At 40.1% G+C, this 19406-nt stretch overlaps 1 protein-coding gene across 6 annotated transcripts in view; it reads left to right on the top strand.

The window, feature by feature from the left end:
• Positions 1-19406, top strand: part of NCOA7 (nuclear receptor coactivator 7) — a 98121-nt gene that overhangs the window by 38936 nt on the left and 39779 nt on the right. For all 6 annotated transcript variants that reach the window (XM_040597786.1, XM_040597785.1, XM_040597784.1 and 3 more), the window contains one exon: positions 5334-5587. In XM_040597786.1, coding sequence (XP_040453720.1) covers positions 5334-5587 — 254 coding nt within the window. The remainder of the gene's footprint in view (positions 1-5333; positions 5588-19406) is intronic.

Raw genomic sequence — 19406 nt, 5'->3', positions numbered from 1 at the left:
TATCTGGCTAGAATCAGACCAATGGGTGCCTAACAAGGATATTTACTGCAAGGTTTCTGTATGTAGGGTTTTTTTTAATGCCATTAATTTGATTGATTTAGCTGTTGTGGATACGTGGAGAAGGGGATGTAGGGTACACAGAAATTAGTGTGTATTCCATTGAGTGCTGAGATTTAAATTAAAATTAAAATTTTTAATTCTGAATGAAATAATTGGGATATATATCATTTTGTATACAAGGTGAATTAACAGGAATCTTGATGGGAACAAAACAGATTGAGGTGTTGGAAGTTTTTCAAAGTTCTCTTTTACAAGTTCTGTTAATTTTATTGCATATATGTATAAATAGATTAAAAACAAAACATGTTTGCAGAATATGATCTGTTTGTGCTGTGCAGGATGTTAAGCTGATTGTATGCCAGATACCAGTGCACATTTTAGAGGATGCACGTTGTGGAAAATTTTCCAAAAGGAAAACTGTCAGCTTCAAGATAAAATGAAGATTTCTTCTCCCTTCACCCTTCTTTTTTAATGTGTTTTTTCTTTTTTTGAAAGGCCACTTTTTTTAGATGATTTTGTTACTGAAGAGAGACTTGTCCATGCTGTATGATTTTTATTAATCTAATACATCATAAAAAATCAGGCTCTATTGTCCTAGAAGTTTAGAGCATCATACAATATGGACCCAGTGCTCTTTGCCTGTAATTATTGTATATCAAATGAGGTCCTATTCGGTTCTTTGTTAGGCATCTCTGTTGAATAAGTGCTAACCAAAACCAAATGCAATTTCTAGAATAAAGATGTCAAATTTCCATTTCTTTATTGTCTCAGTGTTAGAGTTGCAAAGCTTTAGTGGTTGGTTGTAGTCTTCTAGTGAAAGTTGTGCAAATAAAATCACCCCCCCTTTCTCTGATAGTTTTCTTTTTATGCTAGCTATATACCTTGTTAGTGTAATAGGGAATTCAGGACAATTTATTCTAAAAATACAGATTTATTTGCCTTTTGTAGGCAGTCAGGTAGACTTGGGTCTGGAAGATGAAGTAGACCATTTCTTGAAATCTTTCCTAGCGCTTTTCCTGTAAGTCAGTGTCCAAGCTATTAAGCAGTGGCAAATTAATTTGTGAGCATTGCTAACCTTGTACTTTTACCTCCCTACTCTGAGATTATGTCTGTTTCAGATCATTATTCTTTATTAAATGGCATGAGAATGGTCTTTATGTTGCAGAAAGTTTCTGCTCCCTGTTCCTTCTGTAGGGTAGGTGCACGAAGGACCTCTGCAGCAAGCTCATGGTGCCCATTGAGAACCAGCTTCTCTGATTCTTACGGGACTTAGTGGAAAAGCCTCCATGTTACAGTAACAGGCTGAAAGCTTTTACTGGGAAACTCTTTATTTGAAGAGACTTAGAAAATGACTTACCAGTTGTTGTTCAGAAAACACTTTCAGGAGCTGTAAAAGGATGCCTCTATATAAATTCAGAATACATGTTTTGCCTGTTAGAACTAATTAGCCTGAAAAATGTTATCTGGCATCTAAATGAAATTACAGATGTGTAAGACACTTTCTTCAGAAACCAGAGTGGTTTTGAAGATAAGCTGTTTGCTGGGGGAAGGAGGAGACAGAAACAACTTTCCTAGTGAAACACAAAATATCCATTGACTCAGATACTGAAAAACAAACGTCTTCTGCAGTAACACCTTATCCATTCACTGGAAAACATGCGTATTGTTTTGTCTGAAAGGCTGATTTAATTGAAAAACCTGACACTGGTCAAACTGGGGGGTTTTATTTATTTATTTATTCTTTTAGCCTTCAGCTCCCTTTTGCTTTCATAACCATTAGGACAAGACTGCACTCAAATTCTTTCAAACCACTCAAATTCTTTCAAAGTAGTTGGAAAAGGAAGTAATTTGACAAATGGTGTTCTTAAATCATCAGATCATGTAGGTTGGAAAAGACCTTTGAGATTATCAAGTCCAACATCCACTTTCATGGCAGCTGTTGCCATGAAGGGTGGGGAACACCTGAGAGCTGGGAGAAGGCTAGATGAGACCTTCAGCCTCCAACTACTTCAGGAGGTGATGGGTTTGAAGTCTAAGTGGGGCTGGCAGGTTGTATGGGTGCCCAGTCTGCCTTGTTGGGATGTGCAGGTCAGTCTGAGGGAAGGGTGAGTGGAGGCTGAAGGGAGTGCTTCATAGAGATGGAGTTTTGTTTAAGATGCAGTAAACCCTCCAGCAGCCCTTCCCAGCCCAGTCTCCACTGCATTGTACCAGTGCATGTTAATAATGAATTGCCTTGTGCGTATACAGGACTTTGTATTTGCTTTACTAAGAGGGCGCACATAGCGTCAAAAAGCATAGTCAATTTAAGGCTGCTGTTACAGTTTTAAATGTTGTTGAAGGCTTGTTTTGGTTCCTTGGGATATTATACTCAAGGTTTTTCAAGAGTGAGTGAAATGGAGGGTTTTGGGTAATGTTGGCCAGGGTTTAGACACCTCTAAAAGCAGCATCTTCTGAGCAGAGATCATAATCCTAGACAGACTTGCAGTAACTCGTGAATCGTGTGATGAACATCATGGATACTAAGTCCTCATCTGGTCTCTTTCTAATGCCAGGGTTGCCACTTTGAGAGTTGGATGGTCATTGCCTTGAAAAGGAGCAGTGGGTAGGAGCAGGCTTGACACTATCTGAAAATCTGATGCTTGCCATGAGGATGGAATAGAAATTATGGTGTGCCCAGATCCTTGATCACTCTTACCTGTAAAGTGCCTGTGGCATTACCCATTTGCAGCAGCAGCTGTGTGCAGTGTGCTGGGGATGCTGTGGGTTATGTAGTGAGCTCTTGGTGGGCTGTAGTAGTCAGAATTGGGCAAGATTAAACACTACGGGGAGAAGCATCAGTCAGGTTGCAGTGAGTCAGTTCAGACGGCTGTTTCTGCTTTCCTCTTTTCTATCACTAATGGACGAGTTCTGTTCTAGCTCTTCATTCTTAAAGTTGCCTGGGGCAACTTTGAAAACTAGTTCAAATGAGTGTGTTTTAAGGAAAGTACTGGTGGAGCTGTTAGTATCATCACAAGAACTGCTGACTGCTAGATGGATTTTTTCTTTCTATTCTTTTCTTTTTGCCCTCCAAAAAAAAGGTTCTGTGTTTCCATTAACAGCTTTTTTTGTTGTTTTGAGATACTACATTTATACTACAGAGAGCTAGCTTAACAGAGTTTGTGATCAAAACAAATAGACTGCATCAGAGACTTCTGTCATCAGATTACCAATGTAAGTAGAAGTGGGGCTGCCAGCAGGTCCTTGCCAGTTCTTGTCTACTGAAGCAGATGATTTGGGTGCCCTGTGATACACACGTGTACAGGAAGGTCATGGAGTCACTGGAGTAAAGAGTCAGGGATATGTTTCCTTTACAAGTCTGGAATCAAGTAGAACCAAGGTTTTGCCATTTCAGTGTAGAGGGCTGCTTTGCAAAGGTTGCTACCAGGGCTATATATAGACATTGTGTATGCAAAGTGACTGTCATGTTTTGTGGTTGCTAACAGCAGCCTTTGATCAGGACTGTGGCTTATTAGTCAAAAATAAGCTTCCTTTGCATATGCAAATTTTCCTTAGTCTAAATAAACAGTTTGTTATATAGGTGTATTCACTTACATCTTTTATAAATCCCTGTAGATTGTTATCACATGTAGCAAGGACCTGATCTGTAAAGTTTCACAGACGCTGAATCTCTTTTTCTGTGCAGAGCATGAATTATTACTACCTGTTACAAATTGGTGGGTTTGAATGAATGGGGAACCATAACATCCTCACTGAGTTGGCTGCAGAATGTGAATCTCCTGCTCTCATATTTTGGGAGGCATTTAAGAAAAACGTATACATACATGTGTGATAATCACAGGTTTTGTAAGACAGTCTTTTGAAATGTTTCACTAGAAAGTGTTGGTCACGTCATCTGATAGACTGAGTCTTCTTAGAGGTTTCAAGCTGGATATTCTAAACTTGGGAACTATTTTTAATGGTTTATTAAAAAAAAAGTGTGTAGCCCAAAATGTATTTTATTTTATATTTATTTATTTAGTATATTACTATACTTCTCACATGCTCTGTGTATTTATTTATTCTGTTTAGCCTGAGAAATATATTGATACCATACAAATTTAAAATGTGGAAGGAAGAATGTCTGAAATTCCTGCATTATATTAATAACAATGTATTAAGCTTTCCCTTACCTAAACTACTGTTGTGAGATCATGTAACCTTTTCCCATTTGTGGTGACTCACTGATTGTCTGTATTTTCTATGCATAATTCTTCCTGTGCACATAATAAAGTTTGTAGCATCAACAAGATAAATATACTACTCCCTCCCTTAAGTACCTTGTAACTAAGAAGCTCATGTGCTAGAGGGAAGGACCATTATATAGATTAGTTTTTCATTTGGTGTGGTATGTGTCAGTGATTCTTAATAGAGGACTGTTTCAGTGACACTCACCCTCAGCCCATAAAGTCAGCCTTTTCTGTTGCTTAGCAAAATCACTGTGATCTTGTGTTAGGATTCCTGAAACATCTTTCTCACTTAAGATGTGCTTTAAGGAGTCTTCTAAAAACAAAATACTCTTGTTGCTATAGTGATAGGTTGGAAGATTTGTTGGCAGCTCCTTACGATTTCTCTCAGAAGAGCTGTAGCAGCTGGAAAATGTTCCTGCGCAAGCAGTTTGTGGCCACGTCGGTTACAATGTGGAGCCGCTGGTGACACTTGGAGTGCCAGGTGGTGTGGGCTGTGGAAGAACAGATGTGGAGCAGCATGGGTGGCCGCTGGGAGATAACCTTGGACAAAATGGAAAGAAATAACAAGTTTATATCAAAACAAATAGCTTTATAAAGCAGGAGCAGTTGACTGTGAAATTATGTTAGCTGTTGCATTATAGTACATTATGATCTGAGGTTTTATTTTATCCTAAGCATCATCTTGAAAACATGATTCAGTGTCTTGTTTCTACATTTAGATGTATCCTGGTTTAAAACAAAACAACTTTTCAATGTTCAATGTTTCAGTGTTTCCCTGTTCCTTCTCCTCAGTAAACAACAGTAAAAACTTTATTACCTTTTTTGTTATTTTTGAGAAGATATCATTGAGATGATAATATGATTGAAGAATATGCTGTAGAATAATCTTAGTTACCAAGTTACTGATGCGAAGTGTGTGTACTTTACTGAGTTGTAAGAAACTCTGATATTTAATACGCTTTAAAAAAATAAAAGTTAGCAAGTGAGTTAACTCGCCTGTAGAGGTTGGCTACATCTTAATGTTGTGGGTTTTTTCTTTATGCATAGTTTGAAAAAGAAAAGGCAAGCCAAACAAAACTCCGAGACTGTCTCTGCCAATTCCCCTGGATCTCCTGTTTCCAAAACTCCTTCTGAGAAAGATGATGACAGTAAAGTTATTTTGGAGCAAATCAGTTCCTCTGAAGACAACTGTAAATTTGCTGGGGAAAAGGAAACTGCTGCAGACAAAGAAAAGAAAAAGAAAAAATACAACCAACTGAAAGACATCAGACGCACAGAACTTAAAAGATACTATAGTACCGGTGAGTTATGTTAATGCTATAGTATTTTAATTATGTTTGTTTTGATAGCTTGTTAATGTATTTTTCTCATATTCCGTAGGCCTTCCTTAAAAGGATAATTGACTTTGGATAACCTTCCCATAAATTAAACAAACAAAATTATGTAGTTGTGAATATCATCTGCTTTAAACTTTAACCTTGCAGTTCTCAAAAAATATGTGTTTCTTAGTTCTAAACCTCAGTGTTGTTATGGGCAACAGTCAAGTTTATTATTGCACTTTAATTATTTTTAAGATTTGTCTTCGATGTTTCACGACATTGCGGTTCAGGGTTTTTTTAGTGGGGTTGTTTGTTTCATAAATTGATGTATACGGTTTAAGACTTCAGTCTTATTTCATACTTATTTTGTCTGTTGAAGTGTGAACAAGTAAGTAAATTAACTACATATTTTTAAACAAGATGTCAAAGGGCTTGAGTGCTGGAAAGCTTGCTTACCCCTCACTCCTGTGAACTGTATCAGTATCTCAATTAATCATAAATACCTTCTTTAGATTTATTCTTGCAAGTAATTCAGAAAAAAATCAGTTCGTGCGTAACTATGTGTGAGATGAGTCACATACACATCTGTTTGCAGTTCTGGATTGCAGCTTGTTAAATGCTCTTAAGTACTTTTAGATATGATTTACAAAATACTACTTCCAAGTTTTCTCTTGCTGTTTTGTAGGCATGAACTCTTAGATTAAGAGAATTCTGGTTCCATCTTGTAAGGAAACCTTTCTTAAAGACAAGGAAAGGAACAAAAAATTGTAGCTATTCTCAAAGCAGACTTCTTTCCTGCTCGCACAGTGTGTGCATGAATGGCTGACCCTAAGGAGGAGTCCTCTTTAGGAGAAAGAAATGAATTCTCATTAAAAATGTTATGCAATGACTGGTGCATGCAGGCTAGCCCACACCTGAAGATTGTCTTTTATGAGGCAACAGAGGCCTTACAAAAAAGAAGGTAAATCTTGGGAGTAATGTATATTGGCAAGCTCAAGAATTTACAGTGTTTTATTGATCAGTCCATAATTTTTGATAGGTTTGAATCTGATGATAGAAATAATTTTGAAACTAAAAGAAAACTTGCTTCTCTTTGTCTGAAGTTCTGATCACACTGTTCATTAAATGAAATCTGTAGAAGTAAAACTGGAGAATTGTTAATGAATGAACCTATGAACTCTTTCTGGTTTGGTAGTATGCCAATTTAAAAAAACAGCCAAACCAAAATACAACCTTCTGTTGGATTCCTAGTACAGTGCTTCTGCTAAAAGCTGTGATTTATTTTAGGTTTATATTAGAGAAATTTGGAGTTTTGTGAAGCAAGTGAATTTTGCTTCTCTAGTATTTCAGTAGTTTTGTGAAAAACACTGCAACAGTTGGCACTTGTGGTGGCAAGATGCAGGACAAGGGGGATGATGGCATCCTTCTCTCTCACTGAAACGCGCAGCAGGGCTGGCAAGGCAGAACATAAAGCTTTCCAGGTCATCTTTGGCTTGTGATCCAACAGTCAATACAAACTCAGGTTTTACTAGTGTTTGTTTCAGAAGTGGTCCCATGTTTCAGGTGGATTGGCATCGTTGTGGGGGTGACCTGAAATGCTACTGGCCATCATGCAGGTGTGCAAAGCTTCTGGGTTCTGCAGAAATACAGAATTTCTGTTAAATACAGTAATTTCGTGCTGCTGTTGAGCTGAATACAGACCCGACTGATAAAATCCATAGAGAGAGAAACCCTGTCGTTGTTTAAATGCCTGCTTTTAATTGTGTCTAAAGACTTTTACCCAACTGAAGCATCAAAATAGAGAGAGGTGGAAAACAGTTGATTGTGAAACAAGTTCAAGAGCTCTACATTCCCTACGCAGCTCTCAAAATGAAGTCGTTTCAGTGGAATTGTTAGTTGCCGTAGTATGGCATAGTATGCCATAGTTGACATAGTAAAACATAGTATTTGTCTGCATGACACTTGTCTGTGTCCACTGCAGCTATAGCTGGCAGCGGTTGCCTGCTTAGCTCTTTGTTACTGCTGCTCTCTTGAAAGCTGCTGCCTTTGCTAACATCCTGAGCAGTTTCCAAGAGCTCTCCCTACAGCTGTAGCAGCCTGTAAGAACTGGACTGGTTTAAATAGTTAGCCTTTACCTGCACATGACAGAGAGCAAAACCATCTGTATAGCTGAGCCGAGTTCTGCCAGAGGTGTGCGTGCAGCATCTCCCTGCTGGAAGATGTGTTAGCTGCACTGGCGGGAAGGCACTGCCAAACCTCTAAAGATATGTTTCCTTATGAAACTGGCTGAGAAGGATTATTCAGGCATATACTCAGTATTTAACGTTATGGATGCATATACCTTAGGGTTTTTTTTCCTTGCGTGTGATCTTTTCCTCTCTGAATTGTCCCTTTATTGATGTTTCTGAGGTGCTCTGGCTGAAATAGTCTCTGTCTTACTTATGGTTGACCGTTTTTCTAGGTGTGTTTGCACAACGGCTTGGGGGTTTTGTTTGATGGTTTTCCAGTTACCCAGCTTTGACTTAATGTCTAGAACTTTAAGAAAATCTGATAAAGGAATTACTAATTCTTTTTCTAAATACTTTCTGCACTTTGCCAAAATGCTTAGTTTTCCTAGATAAAAGGAAAATGTGTTAGCTGTAGAAAGTCTTGCATATTCTCATCTGTGTTGATACAATGATGCTTGTGTACTCTATTTTGTGGCTTAATTAAGGTCTTGTCACAAGATACTTCAAGCCTAGAAAGGTTGTGTCTGTCAGTCTTAACAGAATGAAGACCCCTGTCCTCTGAATATTTTACAGGACTATAAATCCTTCTTTATTTATTGTTCTGAGAGATCAGGGAAAGGAACGTCACATATCATTATGATTTGTTCCTTGCACACCATGTCCCTTCATTAGAAGTTTGTCAGTGTGTTTGCCTTTATAAATTTGTAAATGCTGACAGTGACATCCTTAGTCTTTCATTTTGAGTGTCATGCCTTTTAATAGATTTATGCAAGGGCTGATACTGGCAGAAGGATTTTGTTGCCTCAGTAAATGCCTCTTCTCCCATGGAAAGACTGTAACGCAGTTTCTGAAGGCTGCGGAGAACTGGAGGTGGTGGTGTTCCCAGACACGCTTTATAGAAAGGAGAGTGCTTAGAAGACTTTTCTTTCTTGCCGAAGATGGAAGCACAGCGATGGAGTGAGGCGCTCCTCGCCTGGCATCCCGGTGCCGTGTTGCGGTAATGCCTGCCGCCGGCGGGTGGCGCCGCCGAGCCGAGGTGGAGGAGTTGTCACTCGGGCATCCTCTAGAAGGGGATCCTCCAGCATCCCCCTCCCCGGCCCAGGTTGTTCTCTACAGCATATCTGCTAGCACTGTGGTGGCACGGTGCCATTTGTATTATTATTAGAAATAACCTAATGGTGTGAGGTGTTGATCATTTCTCCTGGGGCACTGCTAAATGGCTGAACAGGTGCCACTGCCAGCAGGTTTCTCCAGTGTAGCCTCATATTTCCCTTTTCTGTTAGCACTTGTATTGTTCTTCTGTGGCTCTATAATTCTGAAATAATTTGTACCATTCAGTCTCCAAATCTCACCCTATAAGACATTGCTTTGCAGACACAGCCCTTGTTTTCTTGCCTTAAAACAACAGAGGTGCCAATACTGCTTGTTGTTCTTTCCTGAGGACCAACGGAGATAACACTACTTTCTCCTTATTTTTGCCTCATCTCTTGGCTTATCTGCCTTGGTAATCTGCCTCTTTTAAAGTAATCTGCTTTCAGATTTCCACAGATATGTCTGTCTGGCATTGTGCAGTGCTTGCGTAGGCACCCTGGCTGCTATACCCAGTGGCCAGGGTGCTCTCTTGGAATATGCTGCTTCTTGGAATAATCTAGTTGACCTACCTCTGCAGCTCAACTGCTTGGTGCACACAGACTTTCTGCGAGAAGTCTGTTTTTGTTGGAAGATGTTGAATTTCTAAGCTTCGATTATTTGTTTCTCTCTCTCCCCCACCCCCCGCTTGTTTTGCTTTATTCTCCCATGTGTTATGGGTTCTAAAACACTTCCACAAACATGAGGCAAGTTGTAGGAACTCAGCAGAGGAAATGTAAAAGCCTGGAAGCACCAGTTTATTGGCTTTAGGACAGGATGCACGTCTCTGAGATAGACCTGTTAGGTGGTTTCCTACTCTCATAGGAGTCCAGGATTCCTGTTAGGAATTGTTAAACTGGGTGAAGATCACCATTTTTGTTTTGACACTGAAACAGGAAAAAATGTGACCTGATGAAAGCCGGCAGTGTAACAATGGTATAAATTGAGGTTGAGACAACACTCTGAATTTCATCCATATATTTATTCCATCATGACATAATGTGTCCTTCTGCCAGATGTGCAGAATATTCCTGGATTCCACCGATTTTGCTTGAAAACTGTAAATGGTCAGCATATGAGTAATTGGTCTCCATTAAAGAATGCATCATAACAAAAAGTTTGGTTTAGGTGACTTGTCCCACATCACACAGTTACTGTTATTGGCAAAATAAAATCCATTTGACTAGCCTGTTGTTCTGCTCTCTAATCATAAAGCCATCCTTTCTCATTCACTGTATGCTGTTAAATTTCTGCAGCAAGCAAGTGGGAGGTGAGACTAACAAAACCTCCTCTTATTGTAGCTCTTATTTCTGTCCAAAATCAGCAGGAAGTCCTAAATGCCATGAGAGGGAAAATGGTATGTGCCTGTTTAATGCGTATATTGTACATTGAAGAGGAGGTGACGCAGTATCTCCCCAGCATCCAAGGGCAGAAATGGGATGCCTTTTTGACTTGTCCTCCCTGCCATCACTTGGACAGGGGGCAATACGGGAGTGGCATGGTATGTGTGCAGTTATCAAGCCTCTGAATGTTCTGGGTAGGCGGCCAAGAACAAATGTTAGTAAATAAAACAGAGAGGGCATAGCAATTTTCATCCCTCATAATGTGATGAGATTTGCCCCAGCTGCCACAGAACTAGCAGAGACAGCTCACATGATAGCAGCAATACTTACTTTGTTTCAGAGTTGAAAGTTGCTTGCGATACAGTGAAAATAAGTAGAGTTTATATTTAATAAAAAGGTGGGGCTTTTGCTGAAACCACTCTGCATAATATTTTCTAATTGTTAGATTAAGCCTATTTAGCAAATGACCTGAAGTGGACTTTTCGGTATATACTGAGTTGAAAATTGAAATTTCTTTCTGCTAATGAGTCCTGGTTTTGTCTTCTGTACTACCTGGTAAGGTTACTCAACAGTAGGATGCAGTTGAGGACTTAAGGTGCTAGTCATAAAAAGGTGAGTCCATTTAAAAAAACATAAGGATATCCATATAAGTTCTCGCTGGTAACTAGCTAACTGTAATCAGCTCCGATCTCTGGGGGCTTGATTTGGTCAGCTTTATTTGTGTAGCAAGGTACACTGTATTCTAAGTTAATCTAAGTGATTTACAAACTGGGCTACTCAGTGTTGTGCTAAAATGCTTGATACACCAGTAAAGAGGAACAGGATCTGAATTTTCCCAAGTTCTGAGACCTTGCTTGTAACCTTTGTGTTTCAGGTTGGCTTCAGACAGCAAAAATGAGAGTGGGTAGAAGGTGGGGTGTAAAGGGAAATAATTTGTTTCTTGCAGAATCAAATTCTCAAAATTAAAGCAGCATAGGAAGAAGTTTATTTGGTTGTAATTGTCTGTGTAGAATAGCAAGGGGTTTGGAATAACTTAATAGGTGTAAACTGGATGTAGTGGGCAGTGGCTGGTTGAGAAGCTTCAGACAGTTGGTATATTGGTGTCAGTTGCTGAAACCCGTGTGGAAAGAATGAGGTGGATGAATGATTGAAAGGCAGCTGGTTTCAGATCGTTATTTTGGAATAAGAACAAATGATCTGGAATCCCAGTGGATCAGTGTTAAGGCCACCAGGTTATATTCAAGCTGGGTTGTTAATTGGTGTTCACTGGAAACTGTGTGTGTGCAGAAGGGATGCCTTGTCTGCAGGCAGGAGAATTTGATCTGTGCAGTAAGTACCAGAAATAATGCCGTTAGCACTTAACTTCGAAAAATTTGTGTGGAAATGTCTTAATGCTGCTTGAGCTCCCCGTGTGTGGAATCTTTTATTAATTCTCATCTAGATAGTTAAGCTTCTGTTTGTTGTAAAACTAAGTGAAAGATACAAATAAACAAAACTTGGTGTTTTGTGTGTAGTCCATAGTATTGCCTATCAACACATTACAAATTGCCTCAAAACCTATATTTAAGACAGAAGACTGAGCTGTTTTTAAGTCTGTTGTTAGACTGAAGTGAAGCTATATGGAGATACGAAACCAGATTGTAAACTTGGCCATTAATAGTCAGTACAATAATGTATGATTCAAGTGGGAAGCGAGGGAATTGAAATGGGAAAGGACAGAACATGAAAACTGTGTCCAGTAACATAAACATAAAGAGATTTCTTAATTTCTCTTTTGTTCTGAAAACAGTTAACAGTAATTTTAGCTCATTAATGTGATGCTAGATGCTGAATGTGCATTAATTTTATAGTGTGCTTCTAGTCAGCAGGGAGGAGGAAGGGATGTGGTAGGCGAATTGATGTATTTGTGTCCTCTGATGTGATTTTCTGTACTGAAACAGCTAGAAATGAAGGTGAACGTTAGCTTAATAGATGAAATCTCTTATTTAATTGGCAGAGCTGCTTTTCATGTGGAAGTTCCAAGAGTTTACGGATGAACTTGCTTTATCACTAATGTGGCTTTTCTTCAGCAAGCCTTTAAAAAGGGTTAATACAAGATTTTTATATTCCTTTAATTTTCAAATAGTCAATCAAGGCTAATTGCATTTGTAAGAATTATGTTGCAGGTGTTAAGTAATAGTACCTTGTGAGGCCCTTGAATTTATATTCTAGAACATCAAGGGTTTTAAATTTGGGTGGTATCTCCCTCCAGTAGGGTAACTGAACAAGTGTATTTTGCTCTGAAGGGATCAGTTGCTTGCTGTGTGTGATTTAATGCTTTTATAGGTAGGAGGGAAAAATTGCCCATCACATTTGTACAAAGTTGTAAGAATTATATGCAGTGTAATTTACCGATGCTGAGTTATGAGAGTTGGTTGGTAATTTGAGCACAGACCAAGTACATGTTTTAAACGTAGGTTGTAGAACACAGATTTCCAGGATGAGGGGCCCGTTAAGTCTGAAAAATTAATTGGGGTACTTGATGTGCATATTTACCTGAGCATAAACTTGCAGAACATCACTTTGGAGAAAAAAAAATACTAGTACAAGTGCTTGGAAGTTTTATGCAAGGGAGTAATGGGAATTACAGTGCAACTGCTGCTGAACCGCTATGTCCAAGGCTGCTGTTGGTGATTTTAGGACAAAGAAGCGCTAAAGGGGCCATGGGAATGACTGTGCTGTTTCAGACTAGGGCCCATTTAGTGCAGCATTTGTTCTCCCACAAAGGCCACACCTGGATGTCTGGGGAAAATTAAGAATACAGTGAATTTTTAAAATTATCCACACTAATGTTCTCCCCTTCTCTGATGATTTTCAGCTGTTGGGGATCTTTTGAGCTGCTTGTAGTTTGTGCGTTTAGAGAGTGTTCTTCCATATGCTTACCTCGTCTCTCCCTGGGCCTGTGTATATTTCTACAGTATCTTTTGGTAAAGAGTGCACAGGTTTCTACCATTTCCAGGAAGAGCAGTCTTGCTCCTGCTGGCTTTGTTAGGTGGCCACTGGTTCTCGTAGAAGAAACTGAACAGTCAATCCCTACCACCATCTCCAAGCTTCCTTTGTTTTGGTTTGGGGTTTTTTTGGTTTGTTTTGGGGTGGGTTTTTTTGACTCTTCTCTATAAAATACCCCTCTTCCATAATTTCCTTTCCAGGCTGAAGAACTTCAGCATTCCTTATATGTAAGTTGTTTCATGGCTTTGCTTGTCCTTGTTAACCTCTGAACCTGTAGGACCCAGGATGCTGGGACAAGGGATGTTTTTGCTCTTAACTCAGTTTCTCTGACTAGATTTACTGTGACTTCTGTTTAGCATGGCTTGGGGAGGAAGCAAGTTTTTGGGGACTAGAGGGAGTTGAGAGAGACATCTTCAGTTATAACTGCTCTTGAGGGGGGAAAAAAAACCCCAGAGCTTTATCCTAAATTACTTGTGTAAGCAATTGAAATATAACAAGGAGTTTTGTCAGGCTGAGCAGCTAGGAGATGGAGAGAAAAAGTGGAGATTAGAAATCAGGGATACCTTTTTAACAGTGGCAGTAATTATTTTGGTAGAAAATTAAAAAGTGAAGTTTCTGTCACTGGGGAAAAAATACCAGGGTTTTATGTTTTTCTAACTCAAAGTAATATTTGAGATGGTGATTTCTTGTGATCTATTCTTCAAAGGTCAGGCTAGGGGATGACATGACTGGTGTTTGACCAGCTAAAACTGATCTCACTGCTGAAAAACCAGATGCATTTCCAAGGGCTGTCTGTTTTCCCAGGGCCTGAATTTTCAGGAGGAGTGAGCACTTAACATTCTTAATTATATTTAAATGCAGATGCATGTAACATCTCTTAAAAAGTGGCCCCCGGAGGAAGGGAGGAAAGCTGTGGAGCAGTTGGTCAGGTAGCACGTGGCACACAGAAGGGGAAAGGGAAACCTGTTGGGAGAATTAACGAAGAGAGTTGCCGTATTTCTGCCAGGGGTAATGAAGGGAAACATGTCTGTGTGGTTAGCAAGTCCTTCACTTCCAGGATCCACTGGCTCGTCATGTTTGGTGTAGTCTGAACTTTCGCAGGTTGTGCCAGCAGCCTGTTGGGTCTTGTGCTTGCTGAGCACGGGTGCCCTGCTCAGAGTGCCTGCAGGTGATATGCAGCTCTTCAGAGGTGATTTTGGTAATGTGCCTTGTCTTGAGGGAGAGGGTTTAACTGTCTTATAGGTTTTTATCTTTGATATTCCCTGGGAGGACTGTCAACCAGGCAGACTGGATCCATTGCCCATTCCCCCTCCCCAGGTTTCTAGGACCTGTGCCCTGGGTGCCTGTGGAGCAGTGCTCTGCAGCACCCAGGTGTATCTGTGCTGTAGTCTATTCTTCTGGGCCCCTGCCCAGTGACTGCCTCTAGCTCTCTGGGAGTTTCTACCCACAGGGAAGGGGCAGAATATTTCCATTTTAGTTTCAGACATGAGGTTTACATTTCTAAGGTTTTTATCTCTTTAAGGCAGGAATATTCATAAGCCAAGTACATAAGGAGCACAAGATAATGTGTTTGAAATCATAATATTGCAGATCTTTTGGTCTCCAAGCAGAGGTGTGAGGGAGTCGTTCTCAGAGAATCTGCATGACTCAAGCCTGCTATCCTCAAGGCAGGCTTTTAATTTCTCTTCTTCCCATATCGTGCTTGAAAGACACTGTTGGAAGTTAACCTAAACACTCTGAAAAGCAGAATTCCTTTCATGTGCATTTAAACAATAATACAAAATTAAGCCAGATCTTTTTTTTTTATTTTGTAACACTTTAGCTCCCACCTTTCCACACTGATGTTTCCTTGTGTCTCATCAGTCTGTTGTGACGTTTGTGTTGAGACTCATCAGGCCGTGCTTGGGATCACTAGCATGTATAAACTGTGTTGCTCTTTTCCATAGCTTCTGAGATCTGTGTGATGAGGTGCTGGCAGTCAGCAACACATCAGATGCTGATGTCATCTCCCTACATGAAATTAGGGTACGTGTCTTTGTGAATTCGTCTATATTTTTAACTTAGGATCTTGTAATCACCAACCGATAGACAAGGCACGTGATTGGAAGAGATGTTGTCCTGGTCAACTTACATGGCACAGCTTTCCCAGGCAAGCTGCTGTGTGTTCAGGCAGCGAAATGAATGAAGGAAAACATCATGTGTAGTGTTAACAGTTTTCTAAAATGTGTGTGTCTTCTTTTGTGATCCTTAAGTATTCCTTCCCTCAGCCCTGCTGTGTTGTCAGAATGATTTTCCTCACTCTGGTATTGTCTTTGAGTCCTTGATGTAGTGGATAGTCAGAAATTCTGTGGTGGTACTTTTGTGATAGGTGCATTTAGGTACTGGCACTTACCTGACCAGGATTCACAGATTATACTATCAGATCACAGGAAGACCAGCAGGCAGCTTCTTGTCCACCCATCTCCAAGCTGCTCCTGAGCCTACTTTACACCCAAAAAATTCACTGAACCTTCTTTTTCTGCTTCCCCTCATCTCTTGAAATAGTCACCAACCCTTTTTACCTCCACCTTTTATAAGAAACCTGGAACTACCTCTGTCACCATATCCCTCCTAGAGTGCACTTTCTTAAACAGTTTAAGCCAATCTAAGGTGTCCACACTGCTGTTAAAAGAGGATGTATTGCTGCCTGTTCTTCTCCTGAGGGGTGATCCTGGGTGGTCCCAGTCCCGGCCTTCAGCCATCACCAGCCCAGAGAATCAGGAGCTGCATTCCCTAGGCTGGCATCTAGAAACCTTAGCCAGTGCAGGGGTGGTGACAGGAACCTGTGGAGGAAGACGTCCCTTTTGGCAACAGCTTCGTTGTAGGTTGGTTTAAGCTGCCCGCAGAGCTGTGCCCAAATCCACTGCTGCTCCAGAGAGATTAATGTTGAGTCTGTTTTCAGGGGGAGCTGTACAAGCCCTGTGCATTAAGGCTTTGTCACTGTCAAGGTAAGTTCCTTGAAGAAATTAGATGTGAGAAAGGGTTGATTTTTTAAGGATTACTTAGTCTGTAAAGTGTATCTGCTGTGTTTTTTGCTTTTAAAAAAAACCCACCAAAAACCCAAGAAAAAACTCCAAACAACCCCCAAAACCCCAAACAATGTGCAGTTTAAATTATATGTTGGGGATTTTTAGTTTTCCTACTGGAAGTCTTCGCTTTTTCTCTTTCCCACCATTTTGTTTACTAATTTACCCTGAATGAACTCCATCCAGTAGAGGCCTGAGAAAGGCCGCATGAAGGCTTTCCTTCCTGTACCTGGATTATCTTCAGTAACTGAAAACAGGATATACAATTTGCATAAGAATTGAGTTCCTGACCACACAGATACCAAGTGTCTGAACAGCTCATCGGGCAAGCTGACAGAAAATAAGAACAACCTTATCTATCTGATCTAAGGATGCATGTGGCTTTCTTGCAGTTCCCAGTAACACAGCATATTTCTGCAGTGCATTCAAAGATTCACATACTTCAGCTATGCTGTACAGTTTGATCCAGTTTATGAGTTGATAGCACAAATACCAGCATGGACTGTAATCTGCAGGTGACCAACTTAGCCAGAAAAGCTCTTTTACATGTAGTGAAGAATAAGAGAAAATTTTGTCCAAGGCAGCACTTACCAGATACTTTATTATTGTCTTTATCAAATGGAAAATGTAGAGGTTTTTTCCCCCCTCATGTTAAAGAAAATCAGGGAAAGTAGTTTGTTCTTTTTTTTCATGTAATTAATCTTGTTACTTTTTGGGGTGTAGACTTTTCTTTAAAGTTCATGGTCACTGTTGCAATGTCGTAAGGCAGCTAAGACACCACCCCCCCCACCCCCCCCCCACTGGCTGATATGTCTGGCAAAACGCAAAATTCATTTTGTCCTGCAACTCCACCTGGCTTTATCAGAGCACCCAAGAGGGCCTGACTTTCTACACAAATACACAAGAGCAGGATATTTTAGAGATAGACTGTCAAACAGGGAGCTTGGGGTAGATTGAGTGGTCTTGAACTAGAAAATGGAAGAAGTGACAATAGACATTATGAACAGCTTCTAATCTTGAGTTTGTGCATTTCTTTTGTAAGACTAAAGCCAAACTCTGCAGAGAGAGTTGCTGGATGCTGAGTCTGTGAATTGTCTTAACGCAAGTTGCTATTTCTGTGAAAGGTTGACTTAACATTGTGTATTTGTGTAGTGCTAATCATGGTAATGGGGAGCTAGACCACATTGTTGCCAGACAGCCTGGAGGATATAATAATGCAGTTTTGGAGTTCTTGTTGTGTACATATCCAGTGTACCCAGCAAGCTAGTAGCAGCACATGCTGAAGTTTCTATTGCTGCATCTTTGCTTTGTAAGTCACACCTCTGAGGTTAAAGATAGCATGTGTACCTGCATGGTGTGTAGCTACTTCCTTGATAGCTGTGGACCTCATGGATAGTAGCTATTTAATCTGCCCTTAGGTAGTAGACATCCACTGCTTGCAGGCTGTCTTTTGTGTGGCTGATAAATATGGTTCATAAACTTTTGCTGTGAAGGAGGTTAAAGCACTTAGCTGAAGATGTGGTATTTGGCTGCTGATAACAGTTAATCCAAGGTGGAGCTGATGTGAAGTAGAACTTTGCTCTGTCTTGTAGACAGAACAACGTGCTCCCGTGTCCATGTCACATAGGCCATTGGAGGCTGGTAAAGTAGCAGTGAGGGGAGACTGCTATTACTGGTAAATGAAAAGTAGGTCAGGAAGAGTACACGGTTTTGACGGCACCACGAATTAGTTATGCAGGGTGCATGGGAACAGGCTCCTGTCTCAGAAATGATGATCACTTCCTGTTGTTACAGGCATGTCAGTATTTCACTGTGACTGTCCAGGCCAGAATCAATATATGGTTACAAGTACTTCCACAGTAAGCATAGTTTGATAATGTATGCAAAATGCAGGGCAGCACTTGCAAATATTTTCCCATCTGAAATTTTCTGTGGATTTCCTTTTGAATGTCACACTTAAAGCTTTGTGTAACAAGATCTCCTTTTGTTTCACCACTGCTTTGTCTATGTGCAGGAGTGTGCAGAAGGACACCTGGTTGTGGAATGGAAGGCTAAAATTATCACACATGTCTTAGTTCCCACTGATGCCATCTGGATATGAAAGACAATCTTCAGAAAAACAGTTGTGATAACATATATCAGACACAGGATGATAATGAAGAGAGAAAACAATTAATTGTCTTTTCCTAAAGGGAAGGATAGGGTTAGGACCTGAATCTACCACCCAGCTGCTTCAGCTGTGATGAGGCTGGTTTTTTTCAGACACCCCTACCCTTCCTCATTCCCATTTTTCCTCATTCTCTCCCCACCCCATCCCTTCCTTCCCTTCCTCATCCTCAGTGCTGACACCGAGCTTGGTTAAATGCTGTCTTGCCCTGAGAGGATTGGGCTGGGGTGACATTTAATAGATTTGTGTAGGATGAGCAGAAACTAAAGCTAGGAAACTAGTTTGCTGTTTTAAAGAATAACCCAAAAAATTAAGCTCCCCAGAAGTGAGAAACTGAAAACTTGGTTTTATGCAGTAACATGGATAGATCCAAATTGTACACTGTGGCATTCTGAAATAGTGTTGCTGAGCTTAAAACTTTGTGTATGAGTGTGGTTCATGGTGAACAACACTCTGTAAAATGTATGAAAAGGTAAATGGAACAAGATTAACTCTACTGTTAGGACATATAACTTGCAATTCCATAATGCTTATATTACTGGTTTATTCATGGTACTAGAGGGGCTGCTTGTACCTTGGGTGTTTTTCTTTGCTATAGTAACAGTCATATAATTCTTTAGAGATAGATAACAATTGTTGTATAATTCCTTATAGACACTAAACTGGTTAAGCTCCATTTTAAAACTGATGAGGGCTTCCTTCCCTCTTACATCTACTATTCCTTCTTACTGCTTTCTTGTCAACCAACTTATTTGTTGCTAAAACTTAGTGATTTTATGTCATCTTAATCTTTCTGGTTTTCCCTCTTGTTCTTTAAGAGTAATAAGTAGGTTTCATATGTCTGAAATGGTTTTCTTTTTAAATTTCTTCCTTAAAGTGGCC

This window comes from Falco naumanni, chromosome 6 (assembly GCF_017639655.2).
Source record: "Falco naumanni isolate bFalNau1 chromosome 6, bFalNau1.pat, whole genome shotgun sequence".
In the NCBI taxonomy this organism is placed as follows: domain Eukaryota; kingdom Metazoa; phylum Chordata; class Aves; order Falconiformes; family Falconidae; genus Falco; species Falco naumanni.
This window is presented reverse-complemented; position numbering and strand designations above follow the sequence as displayed.